The sequence below is a fragment of the Callorhinchus milii genome, unplaced genomic scaffold, assembly GCF_018977255.1.
Source record: "Callorhinchus milii isolate IMCB2004 unplaced genomic scaffold, IMCB_Cmil_1.0 Scaffold15, whole genome shotgun sequence".
Classification (NCBI taxonomy): domain Eukaryota; kingdom Metazoa; phylum Chordata; class Chondrichthyes; order Chimaeriformes; family Callorhinchidae; genus Callorhinchus; species Callorhinchus milii.
The window spans coordinates 8,235,760-8,255,530 of NW_024704756.1; the positions used below are offsets into that span (position 1 = coordinate 8,235,760).

The 19,771-nt window shown below is 37.6% G+C and overlaps 1 protein-coding gene and 1 non-coding gene across 3 annotated transcripts; one reads left to right on the top strand and one right to left on the bottom strand.

The window, feature by feature from the left end:
• Window positions 1-4,433: 4,433 nt before the first annotated feature.
• On the bottom strand, window positions 4,434-15,340 carry zgc:158432 (uncharacterized protein LOC555281 homolog). Of its 2 annotated transcripts, none has more exons than XM_042340598.1 (7): window positions 14,985-15,340; window positions 12,164-12,260; window positions 11,660-11,698; window positions 10,297-10,369; window positions 7,826-7,902; window positions 6,543-6,717; window positions 4,434-5,801 (listed from the first exon to the last, which is right to left on the bottom strand). In XM_042340598.1, the coding sequence occupies exons 1-7, from the start codon at window positions 15,100-15,102 to the stop codon at window positions 5,709-5,711; spliced, it is 672 nt and encodes a 223-aa protein (XP_042196532.1). In that variant the 5' UTR covers window positions 15,103-15,340; the 3' UTR covers window positions 4,434-5,708. The 2 variants fall into 2 exon arrangements, with proteins under 2 accessions (XP_042196532.1, XP_007890174.1); XM_007891983.2 differs by having other exon boundaries at window positions 11,660-11,851.
• Window positions 12,768-12,839, top strand: trnal-uag. The gene has a single exon. It is a non-coding gene; the product is annotated as a tRNA-Leu (tRNA).
• Window positions 15,341-19,771: the final 4,431 nt, after the last annotated feature.

Below are 19,771 nucleotides of genomic sequence, written 5' to 3' on the forward strand. Positions count from 1 at the left end.
GACCACTCTTAATAGCAAGATTTCATTGTAAATACATCCCACCCCTTGGCTCCCACCCCCAACTCGAGTGCCAAGCCAGATTTGTTAAGCAGTTTGGGAAGGCCTCCTGATGTGAAAGGCCCTATGTAAATCTGTATTGTATAATAAAGGACAGTTACATCCTGACTACAGTACAATAATGCAATATAATAAGAAGTCCTTCCAGGGTGTAATCCATGAGAGTGAAACTCAAGCTCAGTATCACCTGGCCTTCGAGATACTTTTGGTGAGTTATTTTTTATCAGCAATGGATGTCATCGCAGATACCAATGTATGGTCGGTCTGATGGAAATCTGAAAATAGTGATATTTTCACTGAATGTTATTGAGAAAAACCCTCTCATGAATCCATAATGAAACCATTAAGATGAAACCAAACATTTGAGAAGATCTACATAAGAGCTGTGACGCTAGACCTTTCTTTTACTCCTGCCATCAGCTACCTGACCACCGTTTTCCCAGTGGGTTCTGTTGTCTTTTTTACATTACAAATGTTTGATGAAGTTTAACTCATCTTAGTGTCATTTTCATTTTGACTCCATTCTCTATAATAGACATTTTTTTTTGGGGGGGGGGAGGCAGGGGCATTTTTTATTAATTTCAAGGAAGTTTAACGTGCACATCCTTGACAACTTAATGTAAGGCCTCACATGGAGCATGGATTTCAATGTGGTACTGGATCTCCAAATTGTTCTTTGGCTGAAGCAGCGATGTATACAGAAGTTCCCAGACTAAAGGGCTATAGTTAACCTGAAGCAGTCTTTGGACAAATATCATTACCTCAGCTAGCCATCTAATGCTAATCCAGTGCAACTGGACCAGATAAGTGGTTTTATTAGTGTTCTGTTGCATCTATATAATGTTTCATGAGCGCTGGTATCAACATAGCCATTCATATTTAAGATATTAGTTTAAGTACACAATTAACAATCCATATCGTTAAATACCAATACATAACCTTTGTTGAGTGGTATTTAACATTTTTGTAACTGTGTAGGTATTTGAAAGCTCAAAAACTCTTTAAACTGACCAGAAGGTGGCTATCCGTTCACCTGCATTCCACTGGAGACAAACGATCTTGTTCTCAAAATATTTAGAAAGGATGACAACACTTTTTTAAATGTTAAAGGAAATCAATCATCATAAAATAATGGGCAATGATAGCTATCACTGGGGAAGTGCATGTAAGAATCCAATCTTCAAGTGTGGGGGAGAATATTGAAGGAGACTATAAAAGTATGAAATATAAAATAATTGTAGGCTCCAACTATGGATGAAGTGTATCTAACCTGATCTTTCATTCATTTTTCAAACTTTACTAATGTTGAAATGCCAGTGCTTTTGACAGCTTATTACATTCAGACCCCGATTTGTTTACTCAAATTGTAAAGATTCAGGTAATTACAAGGACAAAGCCAACGTTTTGTGACATGGACAGTCATGGAATCCATTACTGTGAATCCATAACTGGATTTAGAAGTTAAGATCAGTTGTGATGTCGTTAACTGATGAAGTAAGACAAAATGTTGTAAACATGTCCATGGATGTATAATTACTGCTTTAAAGCTAATGGAATCTCTCAGTCATTGCTGTTTGGATAAGGATTTTTTAATACTCTAGTTCCATTTATATATCTTCGGTAAGGAATGCCTTAATCTTAACACACATCAACCCAATGTGATTTATGAACAATAAGCGACAACGGGTCACAATACTGATGGATCAAAGAGTGTTCTCCAAAATGCACTTCACATGTCACTCCTGGACACAACTAACCACAGTCCTGTTTCCAACATTTATTTATGTGCTGTATCACGTTGACCCATCCCCACCTTCTACCTGTGAAGTTGATCTATGCAGGAGATAAATGTCGAGTTCTGGCATGTTTAAGCTCCCACTGTGAGCATCATGGCAGGTGCCAAGCAATAACTGCTGTTATTTACTTAGATTGCCAAATCAGTCTTCCTGATTAGCATTAATTTTCAACTGACATTGGCAGGTAGGAATGAATATTATTTTAAGCGCTACTGAGTTTTTTTTGTAGCAGTTTCAGTTTCACCAGAAATATCAGTAATTTTATGACAAGTATGTTTTCAAAAAAATCAGCATAAAGATCTGTACACCATGAAGTCATATCCCCTTGGTATACTTCAGAAATGTTTTGAAATAATAAATAGTCTTTGTTTCACGTGCTTTTATAGCTCTATTTTACAATATTATTAGAGGTTTCACCATATATGTATTTTTAGAGGTCTGTGTAAAAGAAAAGACGTGAAAACTGATAAAAAGGAGTCTGCCAGTCTTTGGGTTACATTGCTCAACCTTTCCTCAAATATTCAAGGTTTGAGGTAACAAAAACCATGGCATAAGATTTTTTTTAATATGGCACTTGTTACAAACGATGTAAATATTCATAGTACGCATTTAATTGCCCTTATTTTGTGTTAAAACTCTATATACCAGTACTAATAGATTTTGATTTACACTCAATTTCTCTTAAGAGTAGCTTGTCAGGATTCGAAACTGCTTTGAAAGAGAGCATCTTTGGCTTAAAAGTCACATTACGCAATATCTATGTTGCCTGTTAATTCGGAGGGCCAATTTAGCCAAAGCATAACAATTAGATTTTTGTATTGCCCCTTTTCACTGTGTTTCTATTTGAAGCAAATTGTGGGTTTCAGCCCATGTGGTTTCCAAATGATCATTTTGATATCTTTTTATATGTAAATCCTGATTCACAGTGAGCCAAGCAAAGACATTACGATTCCAGTTCTTTCATATTAATTTCTTCATTTTATTAAATTCGCCATTTTGGGGCAGTGTTACTGTAATACAAGCTTTGTAAGTAACAGCTGTGCTCTCGAACCTATAGCATTTCAATGAATGTCATACACAGCCTGCTGGTGAGCAGCAAGTGCAATTACTGGACAGTTTCCCACTCACTACTAAATAGAAATTGCGAAAAATCAAGTCTACTGCAACAACGCATTTCTTTTTATTAGGCAAACAGCTGGAGACTGCATTATTGACACTCACAAACACAGATAGAGAGATACACACACACACAGACACATTCACAAACACATAAGAGAGAGACACTCACATACAGACATACTCAAACACACATAGAGACACTCACATACAGACATACAAACACATAGAAAGAGACACTCACACACAGACATACTCAAACAGAGAGAGAGAAAGACACTCACACAGACATACTCAAAACACGTAGAGAGAGACACTCACAGACACTCACACAGACACATTCACAAACACATAGAGAGAGACACTCACACACAGACATACTCAAAACACAAACACAGAGACACACTCAAATAGAGACACTCAAAATCACAGAGACATACGGATTTACTCAAACACAGACATACTCAAACACATAGAGGGACACTCACACAGAGAGAGAGACATTCACACACAGACATACTTACACACAGAGACATACACACACATACAGAGACACACTCACAAACAGACATACAGAGGAGAGACCCACTCGCATAAAGACACAGCAAACACACAGAGAGACACACAGAGAGACACCTACAGAGAAGAGACACACTGACATAGACACACACAGAGACACCTACAGAGGACACACTGCCACAGAGACACACACATAGAGACACCAACAGAGGAGACACACTGCCATAGAGACACACAGAGAGACACCAACAGAGGAGACACACTGCCATAGAGACACACAGAGAGGCACCTACAGAGGAGAGCCACACTGCCACAGAGACACACAGAGAGAGACATCTACAGAGGAGAGACACACTGCCATACAGACACACAGAGAGGCACCTACAGAGGAGACACACTGCCATACAGACACACAGAGAGGCACCTACAGAGGAGAGACACACTGCCACAGAGACACACAGAGAGGCACCTACAGAGGAGAGACACACTGCCACAGAGACACACAGAGAGAGACATCTACAGAGGAGAGACACACTGCCACAGAGACACACAGAGAGGCACCTACAGAGGAGAGACACTGCCATACAGACACACAGAGAGGCACCTACAGAGGAGAGACACTGCCATAGAGACACACAGAGAGACACACATTGAGACACCTACAGAGGAGAGACACACTGCCATACAGACACACAGAGAGACACCTACAGAGGAGAGACACTGCCACAGAGACACACAGACAATCACAACCCCCGAGTGGAATGAAGCTGATTTGCCACTTGCTCTGCACATGTATGTCCGGAGCCAACCCGCCCGCAGTGACGTTCAGACACTCACTCACTCACTCACAGCTTATCACAGGCTGCAAAGGCTGCAATATTCACTGGGACCGGTACATCTCGATTAATACGATTCCTAAACAATGATTGTGGAGGCAGACACATGTTTTTTTTTAAATGCAGTTACGCCATTTATTCGTCTGTTGGTGCAAAGCAAATGCATTGTTGATAATTGATTGAAAACACGAAAAAAAAAACCAGATCAGGTACATTACAGACCCTAAGGGGGAGTCGCAATCAATGCACGTAGTAAGCACCAGATTGTCCAGTAATAGACAATTTCAGTCCTTGCAATTTGAGGGTTGAAATGTCGCAATATCACTGATTGATATGCTGACAATTATAAGGTAGTGGATATCTCTCAGAGGGTAACAAGGCAGCAACTCGTGGATACAGGTATAATCTTAGAATAAAACAGGGAAGATTAAGCTGTTCATTTCAGGTATCTAAACTACAAACTCAGATCACTGCTTAAAACTGAGCAGCAAGAATCTAGGTACTGTTTAACCTTTCTAAGATAATGCATTCCATGACAAGAATTGAATTTATGAGAATTGCTGCATTTTATTTCTATTACTATTTCAACCCATAGCCTGGGATTTGAAAAGATAATGACATTATCATGTAGAACTGCAAAGAATATTGGATTCCTGATGTGTTACTACCCAGTTATTTTTGCCCTTGGATTACAGAATTATTTTCCACACCTAATGTATGGAATAGTATTTTATGATGTCAACAATCATTATAAACTTGTCTAGTAATAATCAGTTTAACATGTGCCATACGCATTCCAGGAATAACTTCTGGTCTTGGAATCACTTTTGTTTAGTGTGCAAATATTGACATCAGAATAGAAAAAAAATCTGAAATTTAACAATTATGCCAAATTATATTTAAAGCAATCTTTTTTTTTTGTTTCTCATCTCTTTTTATCTCCTTTTGTTTGGTAATGCTGGTGGTTTGTGCTGGGATTAAAAATCCTATCTGAAATAGGTCCAAGATACATATTGGCAACCTCGCCTGGAGATTGTGATACCTGGAGAGCTGTGGGAATTTCAAACTTCTGAGGTGGGGTTGAGGCACATTGTTGGGTATATCTGACCTTGGCACATTCAATACTAGCTCAACACTACCACTGCCAAATTGGGATGGATTTCACTTGTCAGCACACCCAGCCTTGACAAGTATAATTATTCACCCCCCTCCTCATTCCTCCCATCAACAGTTTCCCTCAGCACTGTTTATGATCTTTATTGTCATCTCAATCTGATTGATTATTGATGCATCGATTTTATTTATTAGGAAGCAATTAGTTGTTCTCCTTGAACTATGTTATTAATGACACCAGATAGATTTTGTTTGTTCGGCATGTTTCCACTCAATAATTAAATCTTCCATAATTGCTGGGGTTGCGCATCATGAATTGACCCAGGTTCTGATGCGTTTGGGGCAACCCTTGTGCTCTCCTCCCCTGTAAAGCAAAAGAACATCAGTATAACTGGATTTTTCAGATAAATACCACTTTATTAAAATGCAACACTGTTCCTCACAAACCATATTCTTCACAAACCAATGAAAAATCCCAAAATGACAAAGGAGAATCAAAGACCTGCCATTCACAGATCATGTAATCAATTCAGAACCAAACCTGCCCTATGGCTCCAGGCTCTACAGTTGTGGCAAAATTGATGCAACACACTTTCTGTAGTAGCTTTAGTTTCAAGGTAAACCTTTTGCAGCTTTTTTATGTAACAGTTTAAAGATTCCCAAAGTATACTATCTTCAGTAAAGATATTTTGTCTTAGGAAGTACATTATTTTCACAAGGCTTTAAAAAGAATATGTTATGAATGATGATACAAGAAATAAAATAATATTCCTTGCAATTGAATAGCACCTTATCTCGTTGAATCATCTCAAAGAGCTTCATAAGATTTAGTGTATAGTGTAGTGACTGTGTATTTGTAGGTAAAGGTGGCAGCCAATTTGTACACTACAATGTTTCGTTAATAGCCATAAAGTTAATTTAATCTGGGAGATTGTTGGCCAGGACACCAGGAGAAATTTACTAATCTTTTTGAATAGTGATGTGGGATCTTTAATATGTTTAACATACACCCAAACAGATAGATGGGAGCTCAGATCTGAAGGATGGCACCTCTGAGTATATCGAATGCAGAAAGTTTTTCCTCAGAGAGCCATGTGCTGCTTACCTGAAATGCATTATTGTAGTTTGGAACAGATTGCAAATAATCCACCCTGGGGTTCAAGTCTTGCTGAAATAGTGCTACTTGGGAGTTGGGAGAATTAAGGTGCAATTCACTTTGTGCATGGTTCAGCGGGTTTGTAAAAGTCGATTCAGGCATATTCGGTTGAGGTTGATAGGTGCTGAATAAAATAAAGTCATTGTTAATAAACATCATCAGAGTATCAGTATCAACCAAGCTATTTAGTTAAAAACATACTCGAAAATTAAAATTTATTAAAAATACTATAAATAATACAATTTATATTTATATAGCAAATTTCACATCAGAAAGATGTCCTAAATGCACTTGACACTGCTGGTCTGCCGCCTGAGCCAGAGAAGCTCAGACTAACATCATCAGAAGGTGACTGAGTAGTATATAAGGTGTGAGTTGGAGAGACTCTGGGATGTAAATTGTGAAAGCTGATAGTTACTGCAATACATTTTGTCAAAATGCTTATTTTCCTGATCAAATACTTTAATACATGTAACACACATGAAAACAGAGCTCCATAGGCCAGGTAATATTTTACAACATTTTGGGATCTGTTAATGTTATGGAAAACTTCTCCACTAGAGGGTGATCACCGATTATGTCTGAGATCCGTCCAGTAACATTTCATAGCTGTTAAAAGCAGAACAAGTGCAAAACGTGGTGGGAAATTAGAAGGCTTTCACAGCTACAAGTGATGACCGAGGCTCAATCAATGTAGCTATTCCAAAAATAAGCACTTGAGAAGTGCCAACATGAAGGCTATGGGAGAAGCGCTATAACATGGCATTAATAAAAATGACTACTTAAATAAGCAGAGCTGGCAAGCAGAAACAGCTAAATACGATGGGGCAAATGGCTTCTGTGCTGAGAATTTCTATCTATTCTTATATTAAAATGCTGAATTTTGAATCAAGTACAGTAGCAAAAAGTGTGAAAAATAGATATTGTATTTAAAGACGTTAGCAACAGCAAAAGTTATCCTCACAGTAACTTGTTGCACTCTTTTTGGGGGTCAGCCGGGTGTCTGACACCTGTGGAAACCCATCACCATGCTTAAGAGTAGCCAAACAAATTGAGAATTCCATGCATCTCACCCACTCTTTGTTGCAGAAGCAACATTTAAATAAGCAACTTTGCACTTAATATACTTGCGAGCAGTTTCCATATTTGCAATCAGTTATAAAGATGCAGAGGTAAATAATCCTCCTTGCTAATCATGTTTAGTTTGGGAAACATTAAAAAATGAAGCAAACCTGAAGTTAGCCCTAGGAACCCACGAAGATGATTCAAAAGTGGATTCTTCCGGTGCGGCCACGGAATACACCACCGACTTTTCCCAAAGAGAGGTCGGGTCATGTCAAAAGAAAGTGAAACAATGCAAAATTGCCAAAATGATTTGTTTTTCCACAGAAGCCCCCTAATACAAATGGTACAATCATTAAGAAAAAGAGAGGGCAGTGAGCTGATAACATGGACCAAACAAAACTAGATGAGTCCTGGAATAATAATTTTATCTTGATTTCTGATTAAGAAATTGATAGGACTTGATGTGTGTCCTTTATAAGGCAAAGTCTGCTAAACATCAACTGCATAATTAATTTTTAAAAATTCTTCTGAGCTGATTATGTTGCAAGTAAAATTCAAAATTTAAATGAATGACCAGTTATTAGAACTACCCATACAAAGTGATTTCAGATTATGAAGTGATAAATGTGTTCATATGATCTACATATGGTACCAATATGTGAGTAGAGAATGCTCAAGGGAACCAATTGTGTCAGGAGAACAAAAAACATGGCCTATGATTCCATAAATTGCCTTAAGTTACACCTAAAAAATATTCAATAATAGCTACTGAAAATCAGGCATCATGTAGCAGGTTTTTAAAGCAAATACATTTCTCCAGGGGTTATGCAGAGTGCCACATACCTCAAAACAGATTCCAGTGAAGGGAACAAGCTGGAAGTATAGTTTTCCAGGTCGTTATCTTGGCACACAACACTGCAGTAGGGCACACAATTGGCACAGCAATGTTCCAATCCCAGTGGGATGACTTCCAGAGGCAGAGGAAGTTTACACTCATTCAAGCCAACTCACCCCATGACTGCCTTTTGGATTTTATATAACTCATGAGGAAGAGGCTATACAGTATATAGAAATTTTAGAACATCAATATTTTACATTACTGAGACGTCTAGAAGACGTGAAAAGCGCTATATCAAATGCAAGGATTATTATTATAATTAGAAGTAGAATTCACTGTTTGGTATTATATTTCTTGAGAGTTATTAAATGAAACAAAAAATTCTATTACTGTTGTCTTTGAAAAGATTATATGTAGAAATGTCAGGAATAAAGGCAAGTGATCAAGTCTCACTGAAGCTGATACTTTTTGAGTAGCCTGGAGTTTACTTTTTCTGCTTTTTCTTTTTAATATTATTTATTTTTTAATATTAGTTATTTTTATCCACAAAGCAAGGCAGGAGGATTTTTTAAAATAATATACCTTTTCAAGTAAACTTCCAATTGTAAAATAATTGTTTTATGACCCATCTTGCGTCAAGAAAGAGAGTATGTGTGAGTGTTGGTGTGTGAAAAAGAAATGAAAGTAAATAATACTTCAGATCGAGGTGTCAAATCCAAGGTAACAAATGATGGGAAATGACTTTAAAAAAACAACCAGTAATGTGTTTCGCACAAATATCTCACATCAGTTACAAGTAGTTTTTTAACACAATAAACTAGAAGCAGTACTGTATCTCGAAGATGATAGTTAGCCACCTCCTCACTCCAAAGTTTATGATCTATTAATACATAATCACATCCAATCGAATACTAACTAAACTATGCAAGGCTTGGAGGCATAGTAACTGTAGCACACAATGGATTGTTTTCTCATGTTGTTAATATGCTACTTCATGCTTCTACTTCAGTGACCTTTATAGCACAAAAATTGTTATGTGCAGCATGTCATTGAACGTATTCTGCAGGGATTAAGGCAGGACTGAACTTTGTCACTTGAACATTGAGTGGCGGTGCTAAGAATTGTCTGTTCCAGAATAGATATCAGTGTAGGGTTAAAAAAAACATATGATGAGCTCTTATTTACAATCAGTGCAGTTTGATTTTAAATGGGCTTAACAACAACAACAAAATTACATTTTCACTTCGGGAGTACGTCCCAAGTGGCTGGATAATCAATGTTTCGGACCTGAGCTGGAGATTGGGCGCGGGGAGGGCAGAGGGGGAAGGAGGGTGACCAAAGGCATGGTCTTGAAGGAGGAAAGGGAAGGGTGAGGCGGAGGGACTGCGGGATGGAGTTCCAGAGCGTGGAGTCAGAGTGACAGAAGACCCATCCACCAATGGTGATTCACTGTGTCGGTTATTAGATGAGTCAGGCCATTGTAAATTCCTCTTAAAATTACATTATTAGCTGACTAGAACAGTTATACCAAGAGATGTACTTTTGTCTGATGTGTCCAGAGATCCAAACTACATTATCTGGGCATGTATATGTGTATGACTTTAAGAGTTCAGTTCATTTCAACATTCTGAATTGTTTCGTAAAATCTAGTCACGAGACATCAGTAATCAGTCAATAAAGAAGAAATGTGGTGTGACGTAGGTTTGAGTCTTGTTACAAACGTTACTTTAAACTAGCTCTCAATGCAGAACTTAAAAGGATACAAGTGAATTAGTTATGATAACATCTTTAAAGCCTTACCATTCTCTGCTGTGGGTTGTGAAGGTCCCTGTATTTATTTGCATCAACCAGATGTGCTCTGCTCACTTTCGTGCTGTTCGGCACAGGATAAGTTAAGTTAGCGTTTACATTTCCAGTTGAATTTTGTTTGTTTTAATCAAACAGCAGAAATGAAGATCATTCAAGGAAAAATAATGAATGTACTATCAACAAGATCTGATAAATTAAGAAATGGAGCACTGCTTTACCATAGCATACTATTATTTCCTACCGCATCTTATTTCAGCAATTGTGAATTAATTGAAGAAACAAAAACGATGAAGAAACATGTCTGGCGGTAATGACACCAGTCTACAGTTCTTAAATCTTGCTATGGACAAGACTTTGCAGCAAACTAATCTGGTAAAAATGTTTAACATTGTACCTAAAAGCCTGTCAATAACATAGGCGAGAAAATAAAATAATTCACTACAATGTGCAGAACTACTGAGTTTATTTTCCGTGATGAAAATTATTCATTATTCTTCTGAATGAATCCAGGAAATAAAGAAATAATAATCTTTGTGTTTGATAACAACGACATCACTGATACAGTGTCTTTCACATAAGGAGGGCATCTACGAGCACTTCACAGGATTGACTGTAAAGTGTAGGGACTGAGTATTATGTACGCAAATGTGGCAGCCAATATGTTACAATGTTCTACAAGCAGCCATGAAGTGAATGACCAATTATTTTCTGCGGGATTGTTGGCGAGGACACCAAGAGAAACTCCTTGCAATTCATTCCCTGTTACTGTTTGTTATTTCCAATATTGTTTTATCTCTTTAGGGTTCTGACCTTTGCTGGAATATGGCTCTATCTTACCCAAGTAACCATGCTTCATATTTTTTTTGAATAATCAAGAATTTAGCTTCTTCTTAGAATTGAGTTGAAAAGGGTTTTAGCTATCATTTTAAATTTAATTCTATTGACTAATTCTGCTTTGTAATATCTCCTTTTGAAATTAATAATAATAATTGTTACACTTGATATAATGCCTCTCACATCAAGAGGAAGTCTCAAAGCAGTTCACGTGATGTACTGCAAAATGGAGTGACTATTCTGTGGGCGAATGAGTGTGTCAAAGATGAAAAGGCACATCTATTCTTCAAGAAGTTATTCACTGAAGAGATGTTCCTAAATATCAGATATTGGTTCAATGTTTTGATACAACAAACAACAAACACTGCTGTAATAATAGGAAAAGGGCATTTCAAAATATTGAACCCATCAGATGTAATAATGTTGCCACTGAACTGATTAGTTCTGGACAATTTACTATTGTACGCTTCAGTTCATGGTTAATCCTATGAAGACTAATAACCACTGATGCACAACTCACCTTTCATTGACTCTTGCCAAGGCGTCTAGTTTCTGTTTCCTGTATACAAAGTGCATAGTGATGGCAACAATAAGAGTGAGACAGACACCAGGAAGGACAGCCACTAAAATCAAGTCAAGAAAGCTCCATTCTTGGTCACAATAGGACCCCATGTACCAATAATCTCCGAAGGGGCCTTTAAAATTTGAACACCTGTAAAATAAAATAAAAGAATTCACGATTTCAAATCTAATTGCTTTTGAACATGTTTTGCTTTGAGAAAGCTACAAAAATGAGAATTGAATGATAGGTAGAAAAAAAAACAGGTGTCCCTGATTAAACAGCAATATACAATTGTTTGAATACTCACCTGAGAATATTATTTCCAGTTTTTTTTNAACCACTTGCGTTCTATTTTTTTTAAATTGTAAAGTTTTTCTACACAACATCAAAAAGAATATTTTGAAGGAACTATTGTATAATCTTGTTAGCTTATTTGGTTGTTTATTTACCATGTGTATTTACCTGCAGTATTCTTTGTTGTCCTTACAATAACAAGGCATATGCTCTGGGCAAGTGTTCAACTTGCACCGTTCAAAGTCAGGAATATCTTTGCAGTTTTCTGAAAGAGATTATATAAAAAGATAAGGAATTCATGGGAAAATATTGATCGTGAAAGCCACTTCCTAAAAATCATAAAGAATGCAGCACCCCTCAAATTATTACAAATGATTGTTACAATAAAGAACACACTGTATTCAAAAATCATTGGCATTCTTAATTTATTTCAGATAAAGTAATGATCACAAATTGATCAAATAATTTTTATTTAGTGAACTAAAATTATACATAATGTTAGATTTACTGTTTATAATCCAACTGTGCTCTTATGTAAATTATTCAGCTAAACACCCTGATAAGCCTAGTTAAGTATATTATTGATTGATTATGAGTAATTGCCACTCCTTAAAGGTAGATTTTATTTTTGTTCTTCTCCCGTGAATTGCCTCAACATTTTGCACCACCTTGGGAGGCAGCCTCTTTTGCGTATGGTATATCACTTTTTGATTATAAATAGCCACTGTATTGAAATAGAACAAGAGAGGTGAAAATCACCACATGCTTGGTCTGTCCTGTAGCTCAGTGGTTAGAGTACTCGCCTTAGAAGCGAGAGCCCTGGGTTTGATTCCCGGCAGGGTGAAACCTTGGGCAAATTTCTTACTCTGCAAGCCTGATAATAATCCCTCAAGAAAAAATAAACCAACAGTAAAATTGGTCACTTCAATCCACGACTGTTTGTGGGACACTGCTGTGTGCAATTGGCTGCTGCATTTCTCTCACAAAATATACAGTCAACTTACTTTACAATATATAACATATTCATGTATTCTGTAAAACGCTTTGAGAAGCCTCAACAACGTAATAAGGTGCTATACCAAATGCAAGGATTATTATTATTATTAGAGGGGCAATATTTCGGGAATAGTAACAGACTGTTACAGCACAGAAACAGGATTTTCTGCCCACTGGTGTTTTTCCAAAAATCCCCACTATTATTTAAAAAAGCACAAGAGGAGAAATCATTTATAATACGTCCCTTGCAGCAAATACTTTTTCAAAAAAGAACAATCCAATAAATTGACCTGGTAATCTCAATGCAGTCAGATTTTTTAAACCACAATATAGTAATAGTTCTTGCATTTGATATAGTGCCTTATCATGTTGTTGAGACATCTCAAAGCGCTTCACAGAATATAATGTAAAGTGAATTGACTGTATTTTTATGGGTAACACACGGCAGCCAATTGCCCACAGCAGTATCCCACAAACAGTCGTGGATTGAGTGACCACATCATTTTTTTGAGGGATTATTAGTGATCCGCCAATCGACTAACAACTGGGTTCTTACTTACTGCAAGGTAAATAGCGGCATGTGGAGTGAGGAAACCTAGGTTTTTGCCCTGTCCAGGAATTGAACCGAGGTCCTCTGGCTTATGAGGCGAGTGCTCTAACCAATATATTACAGGACACCAAGCTTTCATTAAATCTAATTGATTGATTGTTTAGTAGCCTCGATACTTAATAGGAAGAGAACCCTCAATGAAGCAAATTTAATTAAACATTATTTTTTACCATGCTTTAAGCACTTTACTGTCCACTTTTTCCACGCCCAATACAATATCTAGATATTCTGAATGCAAGTGAGCCAAATCCGGACAAAGATATAAAATCATCACACACACCTGATAGTTGTCAGAAACACAAATGTATCAATATTTCCAAAAGATTTAGAAAACAAGAAAAAAATATTGATTATAAATAGCCATTGTATTGAATAAAACAAGCAAACAGAGTTGTTTGTTTTATTTAGTACTGTTTATAATCAATATAATAATAATAATCCTTGCATTTGATACAGTGCCTTATCACGTCTTCAAGACGTCTCACGGAATATACTGTAAAGTGAATTGACTGCTGAATATAGTAAATATAGTTAAACTGTTGTCAACAAGTCTGCCTGATTCAGTAAGGAACACTTGTCTCTAGGTCAGAAGGCTGTAGTTTGAAGGCCCATTCTGAGACTTTGAGCAAAGATGCCAGGCTGACACTTCAATGCAGTGGTGAAGGGTTTCTGCATCACCACAGATGCCATCCTTCGGAAGAGTAACCAATATTTTCAGCTGCCTATTCAGGGGGATGTGGAGTCCTGTAGCTCAATGGTTAGAGCACTCGCCTCGCAAGCGAGAGACCTGGATTTAATTCCCACCAGGGAAAACTTGGGCAAGTTTCCTTATTCCACACGCCTAATAATAATCCCTCAAGAAAAAAAATAATAATTTGGTCACTCAATCCACGACTGTTTGTGGGACACTGCTGTGCGCAATTGGCTGCTGCGTTTCGTCCACAAATATAAGTCAATTCACTTTACAGTACATTCTGTGAAGCGCTTTGAGTTGTTAGAAGTCTTGAAAAGCGCTATATAAAAAATACAAGGATCATATTTTATTATTTATTATTATCCTTAGGATCTCATGGCAGGCTTCAAAAAGAGAAGGCAGTTTGTCCCAGTATCCAAGCCGACAATCCCGCAAATAAAATTGGCCATTCACTTCCTGGCTGTTTGTGGGACATAGCTCCATCCCAGCTCGAGTGTCTATTCATGTCTCAAAGCATTTTGAGACATCCTTCTGACATGTTAAGGCAGTATATAATTGTACATTATATATAAAATACATAGTCGATACATATTACAGTGACAGAAAGTTTGGGAAGCACTTTGAGACGGTTGATGTTATATAGAAAATGATAGAAAATGCAATTATTCATCACAATGTGAAGGGCTCACCTCCTGTACTATTGCTCCTGATATCTTCTTTTTCAGGTGAAGGCATATCAATCTGCTCAGTAACTGCACTGGCAAACAGAACCAAAAGGATTGGGAAGGCACTGCGGAAAATCCACATTGTTACAGGCACCAAGTCTTACTATACAACTCAATTACAATATAACGCGCCTACTTTCACAGCAGCCAATGCTCCACTGAAATAAAGATGCCTCTCTATGTGGAGTACTTAAACAGTTTGAAGTCCACTGTATTCGTCACTGCCCAAATTATTAGAATACCAATCCATTTCTGACAATCTTATTGTTAGATTACTGTACAAGCCCCACCTAGCAGTGAAATGCAATAGCAATGATTTTACCACAGGAAAATATAGTTATGAAGCATAATGAGTGAAGGAGGGCTCAAAGCGGCAGTGCAGACTAAAGAGGATGCTCCCTACTGGTTGAGGAATGAATTATGAGCAAAGACTTCACTATTATAGCAAAGCATAGATCTTCTTACATTGGGGAGAAAAAAGAGTGAGGCAATAAGATGAAAGGGATTAAGTAAAAAAAAGCGAGAGAGTGAAAATAAACAGAGTGAGAGAGAAAACTAAGGAAAATAAGGCAACAAAAGCCTTGAGAGCAAATTAGAAGAAAATTGGAAGTGAGAAAACATCAAAATGAAAGCTGATACAGTGATTCAAGCAAAGCAACAACAATAGGATTTATATAACGGCCTTCACATGACTCTATTTAAAAAGCAGCAAATTATAAAGATTGCATATCATTTACTTATCGGTGCACTTTGCCTATAAAGTAGTCATTACATTTTACAATACATCTTGTGATAAACTTCGAGACTTCCTCCTAATGCTATACCATACTTTCTTCCTGGTTTTCTTGCAGACACACATCTTGGAGTGTTACATCTCAACAGCATCTCCCGCCCCCCCCCCCCCCACTCCCGTCCCCCATCATTTTCTCTCCTCTCCTGAAGACTGTTGCTGAATATATCAGCAGTTCCAAGATGTTTGCCTGTCTTCGGTACCTCAATTCAAGAAATCATGGGTGAACCTAGGCAGACTATCGGACTATAGAGTACAGCTTGGGTGAAAGAAATTATGCCTTTTCTCAACACACGCAATTTCCAAAAATTATCACTGGATAGTGGCCAGTATTCGGAATCAGCTCCCCACTCAACACAGGAATACATTGGCCAATTGTACTACTGCTACCACAATCCTAGCTGAATTCATCTTATTTAACTCATGCCAGGGATCAAATATGGGACTTTCATATGTAAGGCTCAGTAACACATCACATGGTACGTTTAGCCACTAAGACATGAGGTGGCTCTCTATAAATGTAGATTAAACAGTAGAAAATCCCACAGATTTGTGATGGAGAGAAATAGGTTCTTTGTTAAAAAAAAATCCTCGCAAACTTAATCCAGTTACTGAACTTTATTTGAAAATTCTGACCGTCATTTTTGCTCCATCAGAGATTGAGAACGAAAACCAAATGTAGGACGTCATCAGCAACTGATAAACATGGTCCAAACTACCGAACAGAATATTTGTCACAGGCTTTTTAGTTTTCAGTGAACAAAACCAAAAATGCAATAGATCATTTAAGGCGTATGTGCCCTTGATGACTGGTGCAATCTGTTCCAGCCAATTGTTGATCTTGAACACATTTAAGAAATATCTGATGCAATTGTTGTCATGCACGTAATGTTGCAATTGCTTTTTCTGTATTGATTTGCAGTTTAGGATGGAATAATATTCGAGTAAATCATGTGTTATATTTTCATACCTGCCTTAGAAGTAATCTGATGTAATTCATATTGATAAATAATTATGCATTTTTACACACATGCCTCAGAAGTTTGTTTTTATATACATTTCTAGATCTTGGTATTGGTTTATGATTGCTGACAGACTTCTGAGCAATAATAATAATCCCTGCATTTGATATCATACCTTATCACATTGTTGCAATGTCTCGAAGTGCTTCACAGGATTTACTGTAAAGTGCTTTGTCGTTCATGTAAATTAATTATATTGCATTATAAAGCTTCAGATACCTCCAAATGGAGCAATATAGATCTGGAAAATCCCTGCGGTGTAGAATTTGAAGACTCCAAGAAACAAACAAAACTGAGAAAATATCAAAGGCTAGTTTGCTACTGAAAATAAAAACAAACCAAGTTATCATTTATTTTTCTTATATATTTTGTTGTATTTTTGAATTGCTAAACCTAGGCACATGGAATTGTGAGTAAAGCACAATTAGCAACTCAAATCCAGTTTGAGAATATCACACTTTAGACACACATCCAAAGGCTTTATATGGTACTAAATAGCTTAACTTAACTCGAATTCAAGATCCACACCCTCACCTACAAGGCCATTCACGGCCTCGCTCCCTCCTACCTCTCCAACCTCCAACCTACTATCCCCCTACCTACCCTCCCGTACCCTCCGTTCCTCTGGCTCCGGTCTGCTCCACATCCCCCGCCCCAACCGCCCTACTATCGGTGGCCGGGCCTTCAGCCTCTCCGCCCCGAGGCTCTGGAACTCTATCCCCCAGTGCCTTCGCCTCGCTTCCTTCCTTTCCTCTTTCAAGGCCGGTCTCAAGACCTTTCTCTTTGACCGTGCCTTCAGCTCCCCTCTCGACTCTCTACCTCCTCCTCGCTCCCTCCCTTCCCTCCCCTCACCCTGACTATTTCCCCCTTGCTCGGGTCCTGACCCAACTGTACAGCGCCTTGGGACGTCCTCCCGACGTGAAAGGCGCTCAATAAATGGAATCTTATTGTTGTTGTTATTGCAACTTAATCCTTAAGCAAGAATTTTGCAATGTCTGTTAAGATATGGGTGATAAATTGAGCTTCATTCCATTTCCCTAAAGAACTTCACAAACACATTTCAATGAAAGTTACTTGGATGAAGATGTTATGTTTCCCTTCATGTTTGATTTAATAAGGTCAAAAATGCAGTATATGTAACAAGAGCGACCAAGGATTTAGATATGCTAACCAGATGGACACCCAGTTATTTGGTTACCTCAGAGTAAAATGCCACTGGTTGGTATGACACACATTCAGTTACCGTGAGGACTGAATATTTACAATGTTTATTCATCCATACATTGAAAGGCTGTTTCAAAATTGAATTAATTGTATAAGAACCAACATAAATAACAGAAGAAGTTGAAAAACATCTGCCCAGATAGTACAGGTTAGAACTCTGGACCAACAATGCATGTAGTCACTTCTGTCCTATTTTTCTAAACTGTTTTAAACACTCCACTGTATTACATATGTTAGTCTAGTTTTCACAGTAAGGACATTTGTCTGATGTCATAGAAACTCAGGTAATTGCTCAACCTTGCCTTTTTCTAGTGATGCTATAGACTGCTTAGCCTCTTGCTGCAGTGTCAGAATCTATAGATGTAATGGAGCATTTAGGTCGGGTTTCATTACTCTGTGAAATCAACTTTTATGGTGTCTAATTTATATGGATTCTAAGACACTAACTGATGGTACTATTGAACCTTTCATCAATGTTCCTAATGTTGTAATATGGGAGTGGTACCACAGTGGTTCAAGGTACAGATTTATTGTTGCTCTATGATGAGCAGGAAATGCACATTGGATGAATACCAATGAAGCATGCAATGTTGTAAATCAGGTGGATCAATCTACAAGCTGCCAATGGGAGTATAGAGCAGTCAATTTTCTTTGTGCTTTTTAAGGGGGGAGGGATACCATTGTTGGAACACTTTCAAAAACATCACGTGAGCACTGCTGGGATATTTATATCTTATGCACTGTAAAACTTCCATTATCTCTCTCTTCCTTAATGCACCTTGACCTGATACTATAACACTCCCTACGACACCAATGTTAGACATGTTCATTTCACAGCAGCTGTCCTCAGAATGCCAACTAACATAAAATTTTAGTACAATGTTGTGCTGAAATAAGAAGTTTTATGATGCTGTTCCACATTCAATGTCCAAATCTTTTGAGTTTGTACATTCATAGTTCAGTGAGACAAGACTTTCAGCCCACCCTTCTCCTTTGGATTTGAATACAGGCCCATAACTATAGTGGTTCCTGCTTTCAATAGGGATGAGGGTAGGCACAGACTAAAAAGAAATGTGAAATGATGCATTCTGATGGCTGTCAGTGGTTAAGTATCTAAGTATTTTTAATGGTTTCACTCGTTTTTATGCAATAATTTGTCCTTGACATGGGTTAAACATGTCTACACTTTTTAGTAAACTGCTATACCCTGAAGCAGATAAGCAGGCAAGCACTTGGATTATATATAAATGCTTGTATACATGGTACGATATATTAAAAACCTTCTGAAGACATGTCAAGGAGAGATAAATATGTGTAAACATAGCCTCTGCCAATGTTTTTAAAAAAATGAATTATCCTTCCTCAAATGCAAGGATTACGATAGTTAAAAATCACCCCAGTTAAATGTTTCCCCAACATGCTTCCCTCTAGTGTCGAAGGTTCCACATACACCATTAAAATTAACAGATCGTTCTATGTTCAAGAGAATCACAGAAAAACCTGCATTTGCATTCTGCAGACTTGCTGCTTTAGTTCCGAAGTACGAGTGTTCTCAGGTAACCTGCACAATAGAACTGCACCACAAGCATCTTGCATTTTAGATTAAACTGCTGTTAAGAAGGTCACTTCATGTCACTTACTGAGAGTGGAGGCGACAACAGGCTCACAGCCAAGTGTTTGCCGGTGTTGAAATTTCACTGCAAACCAAACAGCTG

Coding starts and splice junctions, on each gene's coding strand:
- zgc:158432 (XM_007891983.2), bottom strand. CDS start 15,102: ATGTGGATTTTCCGCAGTGCCTTCCCAATCCTTTTGGTTCTGTTTGCC. Junction 10,370..11,659: donor TTGGCAAGAGTCAATGAAAG/GTGAGTTGTGCA, acceptor TGTGCCGAACAG/CACGAAAGTGAGCAGAGCAC. Junction 7,903..10,296: donor ACAACCCACAGCAGAGAATG/GTAAGGCTTTAA, acceptor CTTTGGGAAAAG/TCGGTGGTGTATTCCGTGGC.